The sequence below is a fragment of the Mustela lutreola genome, chromosome 4, assembly GCF_030435805.1.
Source record: "Mustela lutreola isolate mMusLut2 chromosome 4, mMusLut2.pri, whole genome shotgun sequence".
In the NCBI taxonomy this organism is placed as follows: Eukaryota; Metazoa; Chordata; class Mammalia; order Carnivora; family Mustelidae; genus Mustela; species Mustela lutreola.
In genome coordinates, this window is record NC_081293.1 from 107,119,465 (window position 1) to 107,140,702 (window position 21,238).

At 47.9% G+C, this 21,238-nt stretch overlaps 1 protein-coding gene across 1 annotated transcript in view; it reads right to left on the reverse strand.

Annotated features, from left to right (window-relative positions):
• Positions 1–21,238, reverse strand: part of ABCA13 (ATP binding cassette subfamily A member 13) — a 320,534-nt gene that overhangs the window by 166,699 nt on the left and 132,597 nt on the right. The window contains exons 33-37 of the mRNA XM_059172525.1: positions 11,933–12,047; positions 10,312–10,641; positions 8,250–8,319; positions 7,638–7,769; positions 671–808 (exon numbers count right to left, since the gene is read on the reverse strand). Of these exons, the coding sequence (XP_059028508.1) occupies positions 671–808; positions 7,638–7,769; positions 8,250–8,319; positions 10,312–10,641; positions 11,933–12,047 (785 nt within the window). The remainder of the gene's footprint in view (positions 1–670; positions 809–7,637; positions 7,770–8,249; positions 8,320–10,311; positions 10,642–11,932; positions 12,048–21,238) is intronic.

A 21,238-nucleotide genomic window follows, 5' to 3' on the forward strand; every position in this document is an offset into this window, starting at 1 on the left:
GTCCTGGGATCAGGCTCCCTGTTCATCGGGGAGCCTTCTTCTCCCTCTGCCTCTGCCTGCCGCTCCCCCTGCTTGAGCTCACTCTGTCTCTCAAATAAATAAATAAAAATTTTAAAAACAAACAAAAAATTGCAATGTTGACTGTGGTATCAACTATCATGATGGGAGCTTGTGTATCTACAGACTGTCCCCAAAGTCTTCATTTCATGGACCAGCAGGTGTAAGTGACACACAGAGGGCCACAGGGACGGGGGTGTGCCCTGTCTCCCTGGCCGCACGCTCCTTGCTTGTAAGGGGCAGCGATGGTCTTGCTTACATGACCATGTTGGAGACACTAGCACTGGCGAGGTCGTCAGCCCACAGCCCCGGGAAATTGTCCCCTTTGCTTTAGCTCCTCACACACATTCATGCTGCACCCAGCACACAGAAAGGCTGCAAACAGCAGTTGGGGGGGTAACACCCCAGGGCTCTGGCCCCCAGGCTCAGCATCATCAGGGAATTCTCTCTGGCCACTTGGCCCCCAGCTGTGCTTCTGAGCCCAAGACCAGCCCCAGCCAGGCGACAGCCACACAAGGTGCACCCAGTTACAGTGCCTTGACCCAGATGAAAAGCAGAAGCAAAACCTGCCAGAAGGGAAGACACATATCTAATACCGCTACCGCTCACAGACCTTTGTTATCAAAGTGCTCGTTGATGAAGGACAGGTCAGAACCAGTTGCCTGCGGTGTTTTTGCCACGAAACCCCACAAACTCTTCCAATATGACGCAGTAAAGGGAAAATACCATGGTTTCCTTAAGCCAAAATTTCCTAAAAAACAAGACACAGTTAAAATCGGTAGACTTCTTGTTTTCTATTTGGAAGATTCTGTATGAGAATGTCTTCACTAATTAGTACGCAATGTTATTCCATGTTAAACTGTTGAAGGCACATCCCACATGTGACCCAGGGACAATCCGGGGGATGAGGTGTTAGCTGTGTGGGGAGCCCCCACGCTCCATCTTCAGCCTGACCCACGCCCCCCTCCCCCAAGTGCTCCATGAACGGGCAGGTATTTATTAAGAATAAAAGTAACATTGAACGATTGCTGAATGTTCCCCAGAGGAAAGCTCGCCTAGCCCCACTGCCCCATTACAGAGCTGTCACTCTCTTGTCCCGTCTTTGATGTTTGCATGGTTCCTAGACACGGATTAACAGCGTGAAGGAATTAATCCATTAGAACATAGACAAAGAAGAACACATAATGCAACATTTCCATATGAAACATCGACATTCTTCAAACGTACTCTCCAAATTCATTCCAGCCCACTTAATAGTCACTTTGCCCTCATTATATGTTGAAATGAAAGTGGATTTAATTATTAACACCTCTCAATTTTCTTTAACACATCCATTCTAGCCTAAATTCGATGTGTGTTCCAAATCCTCCAAGCGATTGAAGAGATAAAGGCCTACGCGAGGACTGTTTTGACACTTGGACCCTCCCACCGAGGGGAGGTGGCTGACCTCATCCTGTCCAAGCCAAAGATTCAGAGATGTGATCACAAAGCAGAACGGGCAAGTGAAGGAGGGTGCGGGGCTGGTATCCTGTCTAACGGTCACTTCTGGTACAAGTTGAGCTGAGTGGCCCCAAATTCATGTTGCAATCTGAACCCCCAGGAACTCAGAATGGGGCAGTATTTGGAGGAAAGCTTTCAAGAGATAATTAAGGTTCAGTGAAGTTGCTGGGTCAGCCCTCATCCAATCTGGTGCCCTTATGGGAAGAGATTAGGACACAAACAGGGAGCACAGACAGACCAACAGGACACGAGGAGAAGGAGGGAGACCTCAGAAGAACCAGCCTTGTACATGCCTGGATCTTGGACCCCTCCAGACTCCAGGGCAGGAGAGACTGGATTTCTCTTGGTTAAGCCATGCAGCCTGAGTCATCACACCCGCCCTAGAAAATGTGCAACACACAGGCAGAATGTTCTCCAAGACTCTAGCAAACCACTAACTACCCCTACCCAGTAAGAGATGAGCAGCCCACGGATAATGATATCCTCCACATGCTCTCCCTTCTGACCCTGCCCAGGAGCCCCACTGTGTTCATTCACATGGGCCTGCGACCACGCTGTGTGGGGGTCTATGACCACCTCTCCCTGCCAGGGGGAAGGACACAGGCGGCTGAACTATATGCAGCAGCCCCGCGATACAAGCCTCTCTGAACGCAGCAGTGACAATACTCCGTCGCCCTCGATCCAAACAAGACATGGCACGGGAATGGAGGGCAGAGCTCCTGCCCAGGGCGTGCATGCTGAGTTTGCAGAAATAAAAGAAGAGAAGCCAACAGAGGAAGCAGGAGACTCTTTCACCAGAGCTGGTGGCTGCTACTCCAGCCCCTGCATCAAGCTGCCGTCTTCTGCTGAGGGACCCTGTTCCGTGACCTTCAGTCACTGTCCTTGACAGCAATCCTGTGAGCAGGCGCCACCTGCTGGATGGGCAAGTGGGCGACAGATCCACATGCCCTCGGTAGGGGCAGATCAGAGTCTGCGTGAGCAGGGGCAACGGCAGCACCGGGACACATGGACAGGAGTTCAAGGACCCCCAAACCATCCCCAGGAGGTCCACGGAGACCTGATTTGGGGTCATGGCTGCAGGCACGGGAAGGACGAGAGACACGGGAGGGACCTTTTGAAATTGGAAACAAATTGAATATTAACGGCCAGTTTGCTAATTAAGCCATCCAGCTCTAATCTGTTTGCACTTTTAAAGTCCTGCTAATTAATCTATTAATGTAAATGGACGGGGGTAGGGGGGAAGGCTGCCAACTCCGCTAGCAGGGAGGCCACTCAGCTCCGACGCTATCCTCTGCTCTTTGCTGTTGCTTGTAAATCCAAACGTGTTTTATGAGCACTCCATGAGCACGGGCTTCCCACTCACATCACCATATGTAGCCGGGCACATTAATATATGCAAAGGCCCTGCGCTTCTCCAGAGCTCTTCTCCACCCAGGGAAGCTGCCTGCTGGCTCGCACGGGGCAGGAAACTCATTAGCATTGCCCCCCAAAACCTGACAGTGATAAAAGCAGAAGTCAATGAAACTAGACAGATCGAGTGAAATCAAATTTAATTGGAAGCACATAAAGAAGAGTTTATGAAACGAAAAGACTTGCAGAGGACCCGATGTCAGCCGGGGAGCTCTGCACAGGCACGGAGATCGGCACCTGACCTTGAACCTGGCGGGCCAGGAGGCCAGGCCTCCCACTCAGACACCAGGGTGAGACATGCAGGGGTCTGGACCCACCCCATCACTCCACGGACAGGACAGACAGAAGGACACAGAGAGCAACAGCAAAACTGTTGCTACCCAGCCCCGGCTGGGGAGGCCTTGCTGCCCACTGCAGACTTGCAAACAGTGACTCTCAGCTTGCTGAGACCTCATAGAGGGGTTCTGGAAATGTGGGAGGGAGGGGGGACTTTGGGCTGGCAGAGCGAACAGGTGTTTTCAGTTGTAGGTTTTATTATTATTCAGGTATGGGGAGTCCGAGAAATCAGGAAACCAGCCTTTGAAAGGATGGTTTGCTATTCAGGTCCCAGGAGGAGAGGGCACCGGGGTAGGGGGCACTCAGGGAAGCACCAGGTCCGTCAAGAGGCGCAGGGAGAGGGCAGTGAAGGCTAGACCCTTTACTGTACTTTCTGGGGAAGGAGCAGCTGAAGCAGGGTCAGCAGGCTCTGGGGCACAGGAGCTGTCCCAGTTACTGGGTCCCTGGCCCTGGGGCCATGAGGGCAGGGGACAGGAGAACCTATAGAGGGGGTGGCAGGCTGTAGCTATGGATTGCTGGCTTTGCAGATGAAAAGGGAGCTCACAAGCAAATCCTTTACTATCTCTAGGAATTGCTACCCCTTGGGGGACAGTCCCTCCGGAGTCCCTGAGGCTCCAAGTTGTCAGATTCTCAGATATACAAAAAATGAAAAGGAAGGTTGATAAATGGGGGGAAGGGTAGCACAAGTGGCCTTTAGGGTGTTGGCATCTGGGGTGGTGGGTGTCCTTCAAAGGCCTGAACAATCCAGCTCAACAAACAATTGCCCTTGACCTGCCTTTCGTGAGGCTCCTCCCACACAGCCATGCAAGTGAAAAGCCCCTTCTATGGGTACCTGGGGGGCTCAGTGGGTTAAGCACCTGCCTTCGGCTCAGGTCATGATGCCAGGTTTCTAGGGTCAAGTCCACTTTGGGCTCCCTGCTCAGCAGGGAGTCTGCTTCTCCCTCTGCCTCTGCCCCATGCTCATGCTCTCTCTCTCTCTCCCTCTCTCTCTGTCAAATAAATAAATAAATAAATCACTTAAAAGAAAAAAAAAATGAAAAAGAGAAGCCCCTTCTAGCAAGTCGAGCCTAGGACCTCTGAACCCAAAGCTCGTGGCTAGTTCTAATACACGCTGAATTTTCCAGAAAAGCAACCACCTTACAAACCACTGAAAAATTATAGTCTGGTACAGAAGCATCAGAATTTCAGAAAACCACATCGGGGGTGCAATGCCAGTTGGACGTTTTTGAAAACTCAAGGCCGCACGTCCATAGCAGCTCATGTGGCTTGTGACACGCAAATTCAGGACAAAACATCTGAGATGGCTTTTAACAAACTTAGAACCAAGTATTGTCAAAATCAGCAGAGTTTTGTGACGTGCACTACATTTTATTAATAAAGGGTTTTTTTTTTAAAAGCAATGTCATGTTCACATCATTCTCCATATTTTTTAAGCTGTATGGCAAAATAATAAAACATCTACTTTGTAAAATCACACACTGAAATGATTACTAGGGAAGCCTCCCATTATGTTCGATCTTACTCTGATGCTGTCACCAAGTATCTACCCCGTGGCTCTCTGAAATCTGAATCATGTTACTGTTCCCTGGCCCGATCCACCCTCCGTCCTGCCGTCTGCCCAAGGATATGATCGCCAGAGCCTTCAAAACACTAGGGACGAAATGTAGGCACTGGCATGGGTGAATTATGAGACAGGGGATGTATCCTTGGTTATGCTTCATCATTACCTGCCCCATGTTTTTTTGTTTTCTTTCGTTTTTTAAGATTTTATTTTTTAGAGAGGGAGTATATGAGTATGTGATTGGTGGGGAGGAGCGAAGAGAGAGGGAGAAGGAGATTCCGTGCTGAGCGTGGAGCCTGACACGGGGCTCAATCCCATGATCCTGAGATCAAGACCAGAGCCGAAATCAAAAGTCAGATGCTTAACAGACTGAGTCACCCAGGTGCCCCGACCCATGTCTTATCATGAAAAGTTACCTGACCCCACACTTTCAAATAAGACCCAGATTATTTACAAAAATGTCATTATTTTATCCACTTCCCTTGGCTCTGTTTCATCCCACATTATTCCTACACTAATTAAAATTACTCCCACATTTCTTGACGTATAGAAATAATTCTGGTTGCTCTGAATGACCTCAACGTTAGTTTTTATAAGAGTTTTTATACCATTAACTCTGTCATATATATTTCTTGCTTCCAGTACCAAATGCGGTTAGGTCTTTTTCCTTCCCTTAAATCCAAACTTACTCCTCAGAAGTAAGAAAAACATCTGAGTACTTCCCTCCTTCTTGTAATAACGTTATGCCTGGGCATTGTTAAAATTACTTTCTTTTTATCTCTTTTATATTACAGAGAAGACAGTACATTAACTTCTTGAATCAGGTAGGTAAACAGGCCTTATTATCTGTGAATTCTATTTCAGGAGAGTAAAGGAGCATTACAAAATATTTGTCTTAAAAAGAACACATTAGGTCAGCGAGCTCCTCAAAATTGCAATCCCGCTTATGAATCTGAAAGCCCATCTGTATTTTCTGGTAATTTCATTTTTTGTTATGATTGTCAGACTGGGTGGGAGTTAAAAATAAATAGTGTAATTTGTACAGTATATACATTATTGAAATGTAATGTAAACAGTGCCACTTAAGGATATGTAAGCTATATACAGGGCAATTTAATGACATGATTTAAAAAAGGAAGACAAATCTATTGTCATCTTTGGCCAACTCCATGTCTTTTTATTTTTAGATATGTTTTCAGGGCACCTGGGTGGCTCAGTCAGTTAAGCCTCTGCCTTCAGCTCAGGTCATGATCTCAGGGTCCTGGGATCAAGTCCACATGGGGCTCTCTGCTCACCGGGGAGTCTGCTTCTTCCTCTCCCTCTGCCTCTCCCACCCAGTCATGCTCTCTTGCTCTCTCTCTCCAATAAATAAAATCATATTTTAAAAAAGAAGTTATAAAACTCAATACCCAATAAAACAAATAATCCAATTAAAATATGGGCAGAAGACATGAACAGACATTTCTCCAAAAAAGACATCAGATAGCCAACAGACACATGAAAAGTTGTTCAACATCACTCACCGTCAAGGAAATGCAAACGAAAACCACAATGAGGTACCACGTCACACCTGTCAGAACAGCTTGTCTTTGTATCCCTTCATAGTCCATGTGTGTATGATTAGAATCTCTCTGTGTGTGTCTCTGTCTATCTCTATCTCTGTCTCTCATAGTTCTTAACTTTTAAAGATTAGACTTCACTTCAAATATCCAGATGCTTTGGAAATTAGAGACAAAATCACAAGTCATTTCAGCAAGGGCATAGACTATCATCAAAATACCACTGCTAAAAATATAAAATAAAGAGACTTTGGGGCACCTGGGTGGCTCAGTGGGTTAAAGCCTCTGCCTTTGGCTCAGGTTATGATCCCAGGGTCCTGGAATCGAGTACCGCATCAGGCTCTCTGCTCAGTGACGGGAGCCTGCTTCCCTTCCTCTCTCTCTGCCTGCCTCTCTGCTTACTTGTGATCTCTGCCTGTCAAATAAATAACTAATTTAAAAAAATAAATAAATAAAGAGACTTTAAAAGCTGTTTCTGCTCTTTTCATCCTGACCCAGGTGTGTGGTAAGGGTACCTTCTTCCCCACGAACATGGCAGGGAAAACCATTACTATTGGTGGCCTGGCTCCCCATGGCCTCCAGGATGCACCTGCTGTTCCACGGAAGAAATCTCACACTTGACACCGCTGACACTCTGAGTTTGGAGGTGACACCTGACCCCAGCCCCCAGCACAGCCCCTCATCCTCAGCCTGATTTCCCACCAGGTTCTAGCCCCCTGCCCTGGCAGAGAGCAGGGTCCCTCCACTCCTGCTCCACACTGTCTCTGACTTCTGCCCAACCTGGTCCCTGTGGGGCCAAGGACACACATGCCCCCAGACTCTCCTGTCCTCACTCCCCACATCCCTGATCCAGAGAACCCTGATCCTATTCATTGACAGAAGCCCACCCAGGGAGCCGCTTGGTGGCCCGGGGAGGGGAGGCGGGACAGGGGGCGCTCCGTCAGCCTCCAGGCACTTGTGTCCTATCCTCACGTGGCCTCTACCGTTCCTTCAGGACCTGGGCAGCCCACCTGTTTCTCAAGCCTTCACAGCTCCCTCTCAAACACATCCTACGAAACCCCCTCTGAGTTCTCATTTAAATTTAGATAATTATCATTCTAATATCCATGCATATTAGATTTAAATTCTATCAGATGAGATGATTAGATGTAAACGCATGATTTAAACCGGTTTTTAGCTTCTTTGGGGCAACTTTGATGACACAGAATTCTTACCGGGAATCAAGTTGTTCAAGTACCAACCACATAAGAAATAAAGGCCTGAATCGAAGGCCATCATCCAGCAAACCCAGCCGAATGTCATGCCCGACGGTTCCGGAGGCTGGTACATGTTACTCCACTGGACCCCTGGAAGGAAGGGAAAGGCAGAGTCAGAGCCTCACAGCCTCTCTCGGGGCAGATCTGGGTGAGTAAGTCCGTGCATTCTGGAAACTCAGAGCAGAGCTGAACGCACCAGAGACAAAGGCAGGCCCTCCCACGGATCACGGCTCCTCAGAGGAGCTGGGAGCCTGCCCAGTCTCCTGTGATTTCAAGGAAACCTGGTGGATTGGCTTTACCCACTTTCAAATATCCAACATTTTGTTGTTGTTGTTTTATTTTAGTGTTGTTTTACTTCTACCTCGTTTCTTGTCTCACCAAAACGCATCTATTGGGGCCACTGGGCTGTGGGAGGTAATCACACCCCCTGAGGCAAGCCCCAGCGCCTTGTTCCAGACATACTGCTTTGGAATGAAGACCTTGTCCTCCGCCCTTGTAACAGGACACTTGGAAACACCTAGAAGCCTGAATCCCTGGTCTCTTCTGACCAAGGCTTCTCCCCTTCCTTACCTGCTTCTTGCCCTTCTAGGAAGGTGACGAAAAACACTCCTTGTCCAAAGGCCGTGGTGGAGAGCAGGCACTGCCCACAGGGAACGGAGAGAGAAATAGCACATTAGCAATGCCCTGAGACCCCAGAAAACCCACGGCGCTACATGCAAACGCAGAAGCCGCACGCGCACCCCTGCCCCCCGGCGATGGCAAAGCATCACACCAGGCAGTGATTTCGACATTGGACCCTGGGAGACCGAGCCAAACGTCAGCCCACTCTGGTACACTGATAACAAGCTAGTTTTTAATGGGGAAGGGAATTCCCTAAAGTGCCAGAGACCCGAGCACCGCGCATACAGAAACGTGTAACAGGAAACAGTGGAGAAGGGAACGCAGCGATTTCTTGTTTTTCATTATTAAGTGGATGGCCTGGAGCGTGCCACAGGCAGACCTACAGATCATCCCCGCGATTCTGCGCTAGAGAGAGAGCGCCCTGGAGGAAAGCGCTGCTTTGTTTCCACTGGGCAGGTCCTACATCCACGAAAGAACCTGCTGAACCGTATTTCACACTTAAAAACATCAGACACCAGAGTTAGGGGTTTTTGTTTTTGTTTTTGTTTTGTTTTGTTTTGTTATGTTTTTTGTGTTTTTTGGCAAGGAAACGTTTGAACATGGGAAGAGGAACTCAAACATTGTATGCTGGAACGTTTAAACAAAGGCATTGAAGTAAAGGCACCGCAGTATTTGAAATTCGGGCCATGTAAGGAGTAGCGGAGAGTGGGGTTGGGTAAAGGGTCCCAGTCATTTTCAGGATTCTCGAAACAGCTAACAAACACTAACCCAAAATTACTGGTTCCGCTATTTAGAACGGGTGAACACCATCAATGGATAAATTCTGATTAAAAGTGGCATTTCGGGACACCCGCGTGGCTGTTGGTGAAGCGTCTGCCTCCGGCTCAGGTCATGATCCTGGGGTCCTGCGATCGAGTCCCACATTGGGCTCCCTGCTCAGCAAGAAGCCTGCTTCTCCCTCTGCCTGCTGCCCCTCCCTGCTTGTGCTCTCGTGCTCTCTCTCCCTCTCTCGCTTACTCGCTCTCAGGTAAATAAGTAAGTAAATAAATAAATAAATAAAATCTTAGATAAATAAACACGTAAAGGTGGCATTTCTTCAACGGAATGCGTATCCATGGCCAGTAGGAAAGGCGGAGGTTCACAGATGCTGGAGAAAAATAATGGGGCTCTCACAGAGGTATTCTCCCTGAGTCTCTAAGGGAGCAGAAGAAGTGACGCTGTCCCTACAAGCAAGGGTCCATCAGCTGTCATGGTGCCTTGTGGGACAGGTGACCTCCCATGGCCTTCAAGGGTCCTGTAGGAGCCCTGAGCTCCTAGCCCTCCTGGGCACCTCCCAAATTCTCCCTCAGTGTCTCCAGTCAGACTGCATTTGGGGAACCTGGCCTGACCTGTGTGGGGAGGAGAGCTCTGGGGCTGGCTCTCTGCAGCCGACCGTCCTCACGGTCATGCATGCGTCCCTTCCCCATAGACAGAGCTCCCAGCGCCCGCCGAGCACTTCTCACCCAAGAAGGAATGGGTGTGTCTCTTCTGTGTACTTCGTGTCACACACCCAACAGAATGATCCTACCCATTCAGGCAGGCGCACTTTAAACGGTGAATGATTCTGACGTCGCTAACAGAGGGATGGTTCCCCTCAGTGTGATGTCATTCCTGATGTTTTGAGAAAAACACTTATTTTTTGCTGCTAAAATAGCTTTGGAAATCTATGTCTTTCCATCCGTGAAACACAGACACAGAGGTCCTACGCTGCCTTTGGGGCGTGGCCGATTTCCAAAACGCCCCCAGAGGAGAGACCCCGTTACGTGGGAAGTGCCAATTCGTCATGGGCTCCCTTCCAGGAAAATCACTACAATGCCAGTGCACGGAGGCTGCAGGGTTGGCCTCCAGGGACCAAATAAAGAGAAGGAACTAACCGGGAGCCCACCCAGATCTAGAAATGACAGACCGATGGAGTAAAGTCATGACTGATTTGTCGAGTAGACGCAGCAATTAAAAAAAAGAAGAAACTTACCAGAAACGTCTGCACGACAACACTGAGTTGGTTATGGAGAACCAAAAGCACTATGTAGGGCAGAAAGCTGATCATGTACACCAGGCTGGTACAGAGGGCAGCTGTGTTCGCTCGGCTGAAAAACACACTCAGGAAGTAACTCAGCATGACGACCGACACCCCGAAATCCAGGAGAAAGAGGAAAATGATACAGGCGTTGCTGTGTGCAAAGATGCCGCTCGCTTTGAGAATGACGGCCAGGGCAACACTGCTCAAGGCCAACACGGCCATGTTCTCCAGGAACCAGGCCAGGAAGAAGACGGTGGGATGCACGCCCATCATTCTCGTGTACTGTCAAAAGAAGGAAACGCAGGGTTATCACCTATCACCGGGATCCTTGAGAAAGAACAGATCTTGTCAGGGGAGGCAGGTGGCACTAGAAATTCCCATGCTGGGGCCAGCCTGGCCATCAGCCCCGCGCAGAACCTGGAGCCCAGCACCCCTTGTAGGGTACGCTCCCCAGGGAGGTCACGGCCATGAGCCCACACCGCAGAGGGGCAGGACCAGCCCCCAGCTCCCAGGTTCGAGCGATGGCCATCATGCCTTGTGCCTCCTTATCCACTCGGACTTTGCCAGCTTTGCTTCTTTTTCCTTTTTTTTTTGTTTTTTCAGTTTTTCGCTTTGTTTGGTTTTTGGTTGTTTTCCATCTTTTTTTTTGTTTTTTCCCTTATTTCAGTGGTGTTGGTTTGGTTTAAGGAAGACAAACAGAACAATGAAGGGAGGGGGATACTGGACCCTAAGCTGTTCAGGTTGGGGAGGGGTCTCTTGCATGACTGTTAGAGGGCATTTTGCAAGAACAACTGAGCCTGAAGTAATAACGAGATGAAGGTCTCTGTTAAGCTGCTCATTTTCCATCTGTAACTTCGGAGTATCTTGGAGGGTGGTGGGGCTGCTCCCTGGTAAAAGGCGACCAAGTCAGCGTGACTGACCCCCAGTCCTCAGTCCCCATGCCCAGGGTCCTTGCTGGGTGGGTGAGGAGGAAACACAGAAATGCAGGAAAATTCCATTTTGAGTAGGTGAACAACGTGGGAAACAGCAGTGCCCGTCCCAGTCAGACTGAATGCGAACCGAGACCTTGACCTCGCTGCTCCTTCACCTTAATAACGCAGGCAAGGGGGTGCGTGCGCCCATCCCCCACAAAGGCCAGCCTTCACTGGGTACTTTCAGGAACGTTCCTTCTTAACCACAGATGTGATAGTTTCAAGTTTTAACGGTAGTAAAACAAGAACATCAAGGCTGTCATGAAGGGATTTAATCCTAAATCAAGGTGGGGAGTCTGCCCTTACGTCTTTCCGGGTTGTTTAAAACTTGCTGAATGGGCGATGCTGGCTCCTTTCTTTGAACCTGGCCTGCCTGTCCTTGGGCTTCCTTCTATCCCCACAGAAAACACCTGTTAGCCTGGCAGAGCATCAGCTCCGATGTGAAACGCTCTTCCCCGGGGCCCCCTCCCGGCTGTGTACAGGGGCCCCAACAGAGGGGAGGGCAGGTGAAACAGAGTATGGGGGTCAGTCATGGGACAGGATTCGGCTCCAAAGCCCCCGCCGACCCCGCTGGTCCCCCAGGCAGGCGCTCGGCCGATTACCTCTTCTATCTGGATCTCTCGCTCGTAAACCAGCTTTCGGACCATGCTGCTCACAGACACCATCCATGTCAGCATCATTATCAGAGGGAAGAAGAAGCCAACGTTGTTCAAGAATCTGCAAGGAAGTAATCCCGTCAGCACCCAAGGACGAAGGAAGGGGCTCCAGGGTAGGGCTCCTGCATACACGTTTTCACGTTGTCCTTACACGCGACCAAGCCCTTTCAAGGAGCAACATCTCGTCTGGCCATTTCAACGGGATGGCTGGCTGGCGTCCTGATTTAGGAGGCGTGTGAAACTCACAAAGGAGACACACTGGCTGGAGGTCCTTCACACAGCCACTGTCCCCCAGCCCCAATCGCTGCCCTCTGACGCCTTCCTAAGCAGAACCCATGGGAAGGACACAGGTCACTCATTCATGACTACAACCTCCCCTACTTAGTTGGGACTCCTGTGTGTCTTCAATCGAAAATCTCAATTGACCATAGATTATGGCTTTACAAGATATGTGAAAACTGACCGTTGAAATTCTCCCTGTGGCCAGCCACCTGGGTGGCTCAGTTGGTGTCTGACTCTTGGTTTCAGCTGAGGTCATGATCTCAGGGTTGTGAGATCAAGCCCCGAGTCAGACTCCATCAAAGAGTCTGCTTGTCCCTCTCCTTCTGCCCCTCCCCCCTCTCCTGCTCTCGTGCTCTTTCTCTCTCTCTCTCTCTCTTTCATAAAGAAAATATTTTTTAAAAAAGAAAGAAAAGAAGTCTCCATATCTCTTCTTCAACCACTCACTTCCCACTCCCGCTCTCCGGCTTCTCTAACACACACTTGACATGGCCCTTACCTAGAACGCCCACGACAGCCACTCCTCAAACCCAACGGGACATTATCCATTGTTATCCGTCTTCACTTCTTGGCTGTGTTTGGTGCCAGTGACAGCTCTCTCCTTCTTTCCTCCTTCTGTACCTTTTATACCACTCCTGGCTTTCTCCATTTCTCCTCGGTCTCCCTCACTGTGACTTCTCAGCCCAGCCCTGGGCTCTGCCTCCTCACCCCATGCTCCCGAACTCTAGACCCACATATCCATTATTCGCTTCATCAAGGAGGCCGCCCAGAGGGGCAAGCCATGTGACTGGGCGTGTGGTCCGTGAATGAACCGAAGAGAGAAAGGTCCTGTTCTGAAGCATTCTGCATTCTGACGGCCAGGTGGGGGCGGGGGGTGCACCTGATGTAAACCAGGACAAGGAGATACACAGTATGGCATCAAGTATGAGGAAGTACAGCTTCCGTGGGTAGGGATGCTATCTCAAACAGGTAGCTGGGCAAGGTGTTTGTGGGAGAAGTGTCAGAGCAGAGAGCGGATGAAGTAAGGAAATGAGTCCCCCAGAATGTCAGGGATCTGAAGGAAGATGGCTCCAGGCAGAGAGGCAGCAAGGGAAGGCCTGGAGGCGGGAGCACCGAGGCACAGCTCTGGAGCGGCCAAGGACCGCATGGGTTGGGAGATGGTGTGGCGCGTCAGCTGGGGCCAGATCCCGCAAGGATTTTCTATACCCGGGTGACAGCAGATTTACTCAAAGAACAAGGGAATTCCGCAAAAGGGTTTTAGAAGGGAAGAGGGAAATAGGGAGGGGACCCATTAGGTGTAAGCTTTTTAAAAAGACTGAATGCAGTGTAGACAGAGAAAGTCCATGAAGAGGGAGAGGGAAAGCCACAGCAAATGTGCAGCCGTGTAGACAAGACAAGGGGGCGGGCAAAGATGCTGACTGGAGACAGAACCAGCTCTCTGGTCCCTGTTGCAACAGCCTGCAAGGGCACCCCTGCCCAGACCTCCCCTTCATAGTGCTGGCCCCAGTGTGGACCATCTGTCCTTCCCACTGGACGGTAAGGCCCCCCCCTGCATCTCCTCTGCTTGGCAAAGGCTGTCCACGTAGTAAATGCGAAATATTTGTTAGGGAAACTGTGACTAAGTAAAAAAAGAAGGGGGGTCGGATTGACGTCTTTGTTTTTATTCATTTTCCTGCCTGAGATGATTATAATGACCATCAATTTGGTGAATCGCATTTTAAAGCTAAACATCAGCTGACTCCAACATGATCCAGAGACGCTAGAAAGTTAGCTCCCATGCCGCTCAGCTTGGCCATTTTTCTGAGGCTTTTTAGTCCTTGTTTTTTTTAGTGTCCAGTGCACGTAGAAGGCTAGGAAGAGGAAGCACCATATCCTATATACACCTGCACATCCCACAAGTGACATCTCTTCTCCCAGATTAACCCAAGTTACAGGAAAAAAAAAAAAATGACACTTGGATCACTTGTAAAGCTAAAAAACAATGAATACAGAGCTTACTTGGGGGATGGGAGGTATTTGAAAAGAGCTTGTCGATGTTCATGAACTTTATCTTTTCTACTTAAAAACACTGGACCTGGGGACCTGGAGGGCTCCGTCGGTTAGGCATCTCCCTTCGGCTCAGGTCATGATCTCAGGGTCCCCCCAGGTTGGGCTCCCTGCTCAGCAGGAGGCCTGATTCTCCCTCTCTCTTTCCCGCCCCACCCCCTTGCTCATGTTCCTTGTCTCTCTCAAATAAATAAATAAAATCTTTTAAAAAAAAACAAAAAGGGCACTGGAATTGATAGCTATTGACCTCTGTTCTTCTAGCACCTTGAGCCTTACAAAAGAGCCCATAAGTATCCCACACAAATATTAAGATTCCATCTGAGTGGGGTGCGTGGGTGGCTCAGTGGATTAAAGCCTCTGCCTTCAGCTCAAGTTATGATCTCAGGGTCCTGGATTGAGCCCCGCGTTGGGCCCTCTGCTCAGCGGGGAGCCTGCTTCCCCTTCTCTCTCTGTTTGCCTCTCTGCCTACTTGTGATCTCTGTCAAATAAATAAATGAAAATCTTAAAAAAAAAAATTCCATCTGAGTTACTGCCCAGAAGTCACACTGGGTCAGGATCCTATTGAGCCTGGGGCTATGATGTACGCGTCCTATGAAACCCCCATCCACCTACCCACATCTTCGTAATGACAAAGTTGTTGTGGCAGGCTTGTGAGTAAACCCAGCTCTGGAGCCCTTACAGCCACAACCGCAGATTCCAGGGAACATCCAGTCGTTCTGCACGTACCTGGCTGAGTGAGGCTACTTGGGAGAAGTGGACGGAATGAGAAATTGGAATATGTGGCTTGTGTGCCTCACCCTTTCCTACTCCACTCCTGAACACCAGTCCCAAATCAACAAGAGATGGGAAAAACGTCCATTCCAGTTTTGACAAATGCCTGGAAGTATTGGAAACAGTCAAGGTCAAGAAGGTGGCACGCAGGGCGCCTGGGTGGCTCAGTGGATTGAACCACTGCTTTCGGCTCAGGTCATGATTTCGGGTCCTGGGATGGAGCCCCGCAGCATCGGGCTCTTTGCTCGGCAGAGAGCCTGCTTCCCCCTCTCTCTCTGCCTGACTTGTGATCTCTTTCTCTGCCAAATAAATACACAGAATCTTAAAAAAAAAAAAAAAAAAAAAAAAAGGGAGGCAGCACACAGGAACGCGGATGAGAGATGTCAGCCGCGAAACCCCGCCCCCTGCAAGTGTAGAAGATGCCATCAAAACTGCACCTCTGAAGGTCTAGGGGCATGACCTGAGGGTATAGGACAGTATGTGTTAAGTGGGTGCCAAGCTGCATGTTAAGGTGGGTGGTGTCAGAAACCACTCTTGCACCCAGACCCTTTTGCCAGGGAAAGAGAAGAGGAGCACATGTATCTAGTGGAAGCACTCGGTCCTTGTGGCCATTAAGGTCAACTGGCCCTCACCACTGACGGGACCCCCTGGCAAATGACTGGGCAGGAAAACCCGATTCATTCAGAACGAATAACAACCAGAACAAAATCCAGCACATCCTTACAAAGAATAAAGGTGGTTGAGTCCCACCATTACCAACAAATGAAAAACACGTGCCCAAAAAGACGAGGTCACATGAGGCAGATGAAAATAGTGAATGTATTACTTGCCATCGATGGAAAAATAGTTAATGAGGCAATTCCGCATATTGAAAAACACACCCTGCAGAACTCTTACAATTGTGTGATGAAGTGATAAGATAGTAAGAAGATAGGAAATCGGAACTGGGAGAACCTTGAAAGAAACAGAAGAGAGAGAGTAGCCATCAAACAAGATATAGTTAGAAGACACACTGGTCAAATTAATGCTGCACAAAACGTGGTACGGGACATAAAAAACTGACATAAGAAACACAACTGTGGGACGCCTGGGTGGCTCAGTTGGTTAAGCAGCTGCCTTCGGCTCAGGTCATGATCCCAGCGTCCTGGGATCAAGTCCCACATCGGACTCCTTGCTCAGCAGGGAGCCTGCTTCTCCCTCTGCCTCTGCCTGCCATTCTGTCTGCCTGTGCTCGCTCTCTCCCTCTCTCTGATAAAAAAAAAAAAAAAAAAAAAAAAAAAAAATCTTTAAAAAAAAAAGAAACACAACTGAAAGAAACAGAAATAAAGAAAAAGGTTTTTTTTTTTTTTTTTAATTAGGGAAATGTTATGGATAAAAAATATGGGGAAAAGAAATCCATGCAATTGGAGTCCTTGAAGAAGAAAATCCAGGGCTGGAAGATAATAAATCGGTAATGCTGGAACCCATCAAAAGTTTCCAGGCAAGAAAACTGAAATCTACACATTGAAAGGTCTTATCTTGTGCCATGGACAATTATTCTAGAATGATCTACAGTGAAATGTATCCCACTAAATTTATTGAATTTTCAAGTCACTAGCAACTTGGCAAAATTACCAGGTCAGATAAAAGCAGGAAAATATCAGAATGGCCTCAGATTGTTCCATAATCACATCCAAGGCCAATGATAATGGAGTTATTTCTACAAAATACTTGAGGAAATACTAAGTCAAGGATTTCATATCTAGCCGGGCTGCCTTTCAAATATAAATGCTGCAAAGAATTCTAAGTACGTAAGAACCCAGGTTACATTATCTCATATGATCATCTTAAGGAAATTACTAGAAGACAAATTTTAGCCCACCCAAGGATGACCGGTAAATTACAGGGTAAGGATAATAATAAGCAATGAACATGTGTTCCGGTAAAAGTAAGACTAAAACAAAAAATGGAAATTCAGATGACAAGACAGACTGGAAATGTTATGTTCCCTGAAATGTAGAAGTGATATGACAAACAAAAATTGGAAGGTTAGCAGAAATGAATCAGAAAGAAAGAACAAATTGATGACTGTCAAAATCAGAGGCTATTTGTTCAGGATTCACAAATGTAGAATATAAGCATAGGCATCTTTCATGGTATAAGAGAAGACATTGACATAATATCAACCAAAATGACATGGTGGAGAGGAAAATTTAATGACAGAAGAAGAGGAATTTTTATTTTGCATGGTAAAAAAAAATATATACACACACATATATGGTTAATATTATTATATATATAATAAATATATTATATATTATTTTATATTTATATATTTTATATATATGGTTAGTGTTATTTTATTATTATTTATATGAAGTTCCAATTATAAGATAACCACCAGCATGATAAAGCATTATTAAATATAAGTTTATTTTTTTAAGATTTTATTTATTTGAGAGAGAGAGAATGAGTGGAGGGAGAGACAGTGGGAGAGGAAGCAGCAGGTTCTCCACCCAGCAGGGAGCCTGACTCATGAGGATCTGAGCCAAAGGCAGAGGCTTAACTGACTGAGCCACCCAGGTGCCCCTAAATATGAATTTAAAAGTAAAATCATAAGTATAGGAAAATACTTAGCTAAGAACATGTATCCATGGAACTTTATTTCATGCTTTATAGACCTAACCTTGCCTAAATAAGAAGGTATATGAAACATACAAGACACACACCTGAAACAAAACATTTTGGAAAAAGTCTAAGGGCAAAGGAACATCAAACAAATAGGAATACAGAGATGTAGGGGGAGAGAGAACAGGAGGGAGAAAGGAAGGGAAAAAAGCAGGGATCATCAAGTTACTTTCATACAAGGTAGATTTATGTGTAAAAGGAGGACTCAGAAGACATTTATTAGCATCTGTACACAACATTCAAATGCCACCAGCACAGGAAAAGGGAGAGAGACAACCAAGTAGGAGGGGGGCCATGATTTATCTGCCTTAGTCAAAGACAAATGCAAGGTTGAACTTTAAGGAAAGAGAATTCCTAAAGAACAAAATGAATATAGATCTGATTCTGTATTCCCAAGATAGGAAATTAGAAATTCTTTCCAAGTGCCCATAAATCATTCACCAGAGTAGATTATATATTAGTTGACAGAGAGAAATGCTATTAATTCAAAATGTGGATGTGATCAAGATGTTTCCTGGAGGCAATGTAAAAATTCTCACGCAGCCACAGGAACCGGGAGTTAGTGTACAATTCAGTTTTCAGCTTTGGTCAATTTGATTGAAAAAGAAATGCTAATATGGAGCAGTTTTTTTCTTTTTTTTTTTTTTTTAAAGATTTTATTTAAATCTTAAAAAAAAGAGACACAGCAAGAGAGGGAACACAAGCAGTGGAGTGAGAAAGGGAGAAGCAGGCTCCTCACCAACCAGGGAGCCTGATGTCAGGCTCGATCCTAGGACCCTAGGATCATGACCTGAGCCAAAGGCAGAGGCTTAATGACTGAGCCACCCAGGCGCCCCTGTGCAATTTCAATCTATTCTTTTTTCTTATTATAAGTGCACTGAGTAACTTCAGAAATTCCTGAGAAATTCCACTTGGAAATTAAAAGAAACTTCACTCAAACAGCTCCTGGGAAAAGACCATTGACACCTGTACTGCAAGAATGCAGACAGAATCCACAAACTCTAAAAATAGTTCCATGAAAATGGAAAAAATAGAACCAGAATATACTGAGGGCACTTGTCACAGGTCTGAATTTTAAAATTGCAGCCCCTGACGGGCTCAGTCGGTGGAGCATGTGACTCTTGATAATGGCGTTGTGAGTTCAAGCCCCATGTCAGGCATAGCATGTACTTAAAATCAATCAAACCATTCATCCACCTGGGTGTGGGGGAAGCATGTCATAGGAGGGATAACCACAAAAGAAGGGAGAAAGGGGAAGACAGGACCCATTGCCTGGCTCCTCCTTTCCAACACCTTAGCGGCAGGGGGAGGTTGGCAGGAAAGCTCCCAGCCTCCACCAACCTCCATATTGGGTGACGGTCTGACGAGGCCCTTTGGCGCTTTCCTTCAGGACCTCCACAAAGGAGGGGACACTGCTATTGGCCTTCCTAGGGTCCTCCTGTCCCCCAACCTACAAGCCTCCTGCAGACAAGAGAACATTTTTTCTCATGGCCACGAATGACAGGCAACTACCATGGCCGACACAAGGCAAGTGCTGGACACACAGTTTTCCAAAGAAGGATGAGCACAGACACTCGACTCCTAGCAAGATGCATGATGTCAGGCATATAAAAGGCACATTACCACAACACATGAAGGAACAGTCCCCAAACAAAACAAAACAAAATACGACCAATGTGTAAAAAGACAGTATGAAGTAGGATTTTTTTTCCATTAGAGTCTCGACTCTTGATAGATAATCATTTGCTTGTAACACTAACAATAAAAAAAGAAACGTATTAAAATCCAGGAAGTCAGAACAGGATGTCCACACGCTCCCTACTGTCCAGACAGCATAAACGACACGAGCATGTTCCAGATTCTTCCGTGTATTCATCCCTGCTCTGGATCCCAAGCAAGAGCACTACCAATAAAAGTCTGAAAACATGGGGTTCCTGGGTGGCTCAGCCCTTTAAGTCCTGCCTTCGGCTCAGATCATGATCCGTGGGTCCTGGGATCCAGTCCCAGATTGGACTCCGCTCATGGGGGGACCCTGCTTCTCCCTCGGCCTGCCGTTCCCCCTGGGGGTGCTCTCTCTTGCTCACTGTCTGACAAATAAATAAATAAAATCTTTAAAAAAAAAATAAGAAAGGTCTGCCAACAGGAAATCAAACGCTCTCATTGATGTAAGCCTCTTTAAAAGGACAGTCTGATCTTCATAAACATTCATTGTCACCAGCTCTTTTTCTGAAGGTGGCAAATGCTCGATTTACATTCCAATGACCCCTCACTAGGAGTGGGCTCTCTGTGGCCAGCCTCTATTAGCACCATCCAGTGAGTTCAAAGACTGGCAAGTGATAAAGGCATTGCATGGGAGTCACACAGTGGGGAAGGACCACAGAGACATCGGCTTTGGTTTTGTCCCCATCAGCCCAGCCTCTGCACACTGCACACAGTCCAGAGCCCCTGGACTGCATCACAGAGGAATGCGGGACAAAAACCCAGCCAGGCAGCTGCTGGGTAGAAGGACCACCACCTTCTTACCTTCCTGTCCCCTCTCTATTCCCTCTGGCAGAGCCGGGCCAGCAGACTGAGATCCCATGCCTACCCACCCACGGCCCCCTGCCTTCACCAGCGGCTTTGACCCCTGTGATTGGTGCCTGGGAGGGGAGGGTGGCCGGGAAGGGGGGCTTCTGAGCTGCCCTCCCACCCAGCCTGCTCCAGAGGGACCTATACAGGGTGTCTGTGAGTGACAGGAGATTGGATGTCCATTCTTTCGTTTTCTTGTTCCAAGTTTGCTAACTCCTGGGAACGTCAGGGGGAAGGGAAGAAGCCTCCTTGCCTGCACACCTCCAACCTTGGATCTGACCCCGGACCCCAGAAGAACATCCCAGCAGTGAGTACCACCCAGGAGCACGTGGGCTCTCACAGGCCGGTCCTGCCCCCTTTCCAGGTCTGGTCTTCACAAGCACCTCTGTGCAGAGCCCCACAGGCCAGTGAGGAGGAGCGATGGGCAACGGCATCCTCTTTACCAAGAGGACCCCGGCCAGCGTCAGTGACGGATCCCTGGCCCCAGCTCTGTGACCAGCAAGAACCGGACCTGGACTCCAGTGGCAACTTTTCTTTCTTTTTTATCTATCTATCTATCTATCTATCTATCTATCATCTATTTATTTGACAGACAGAGATCACAAGTAGTCAGAGAGGCAGGCAGAGAGAGGAAGGAAGCAGGCTCCCTGCTGAACACAGAGCTCAATGTGGGGCTTGATCCCAGGACCCTGGGATCATGACCTGAGCCGAAGACAGAAGCTTTAACCCACTGAGCCACCCAGGTGTACCCCACCCTTTTTAAAAGATTTTATTTATTCATTTGAGAGAGAGTACAAACTGGGGCAGAGGGAGAAGCAGTCCTCCTGCTGAGCTGGGAGCCCAATGCAGGACTCCATTCCAGAACCCTGGGATCATGACCTGAGCCAAAGGCAGAAGTCTAAGAGACTGAGCCCCCCAGGA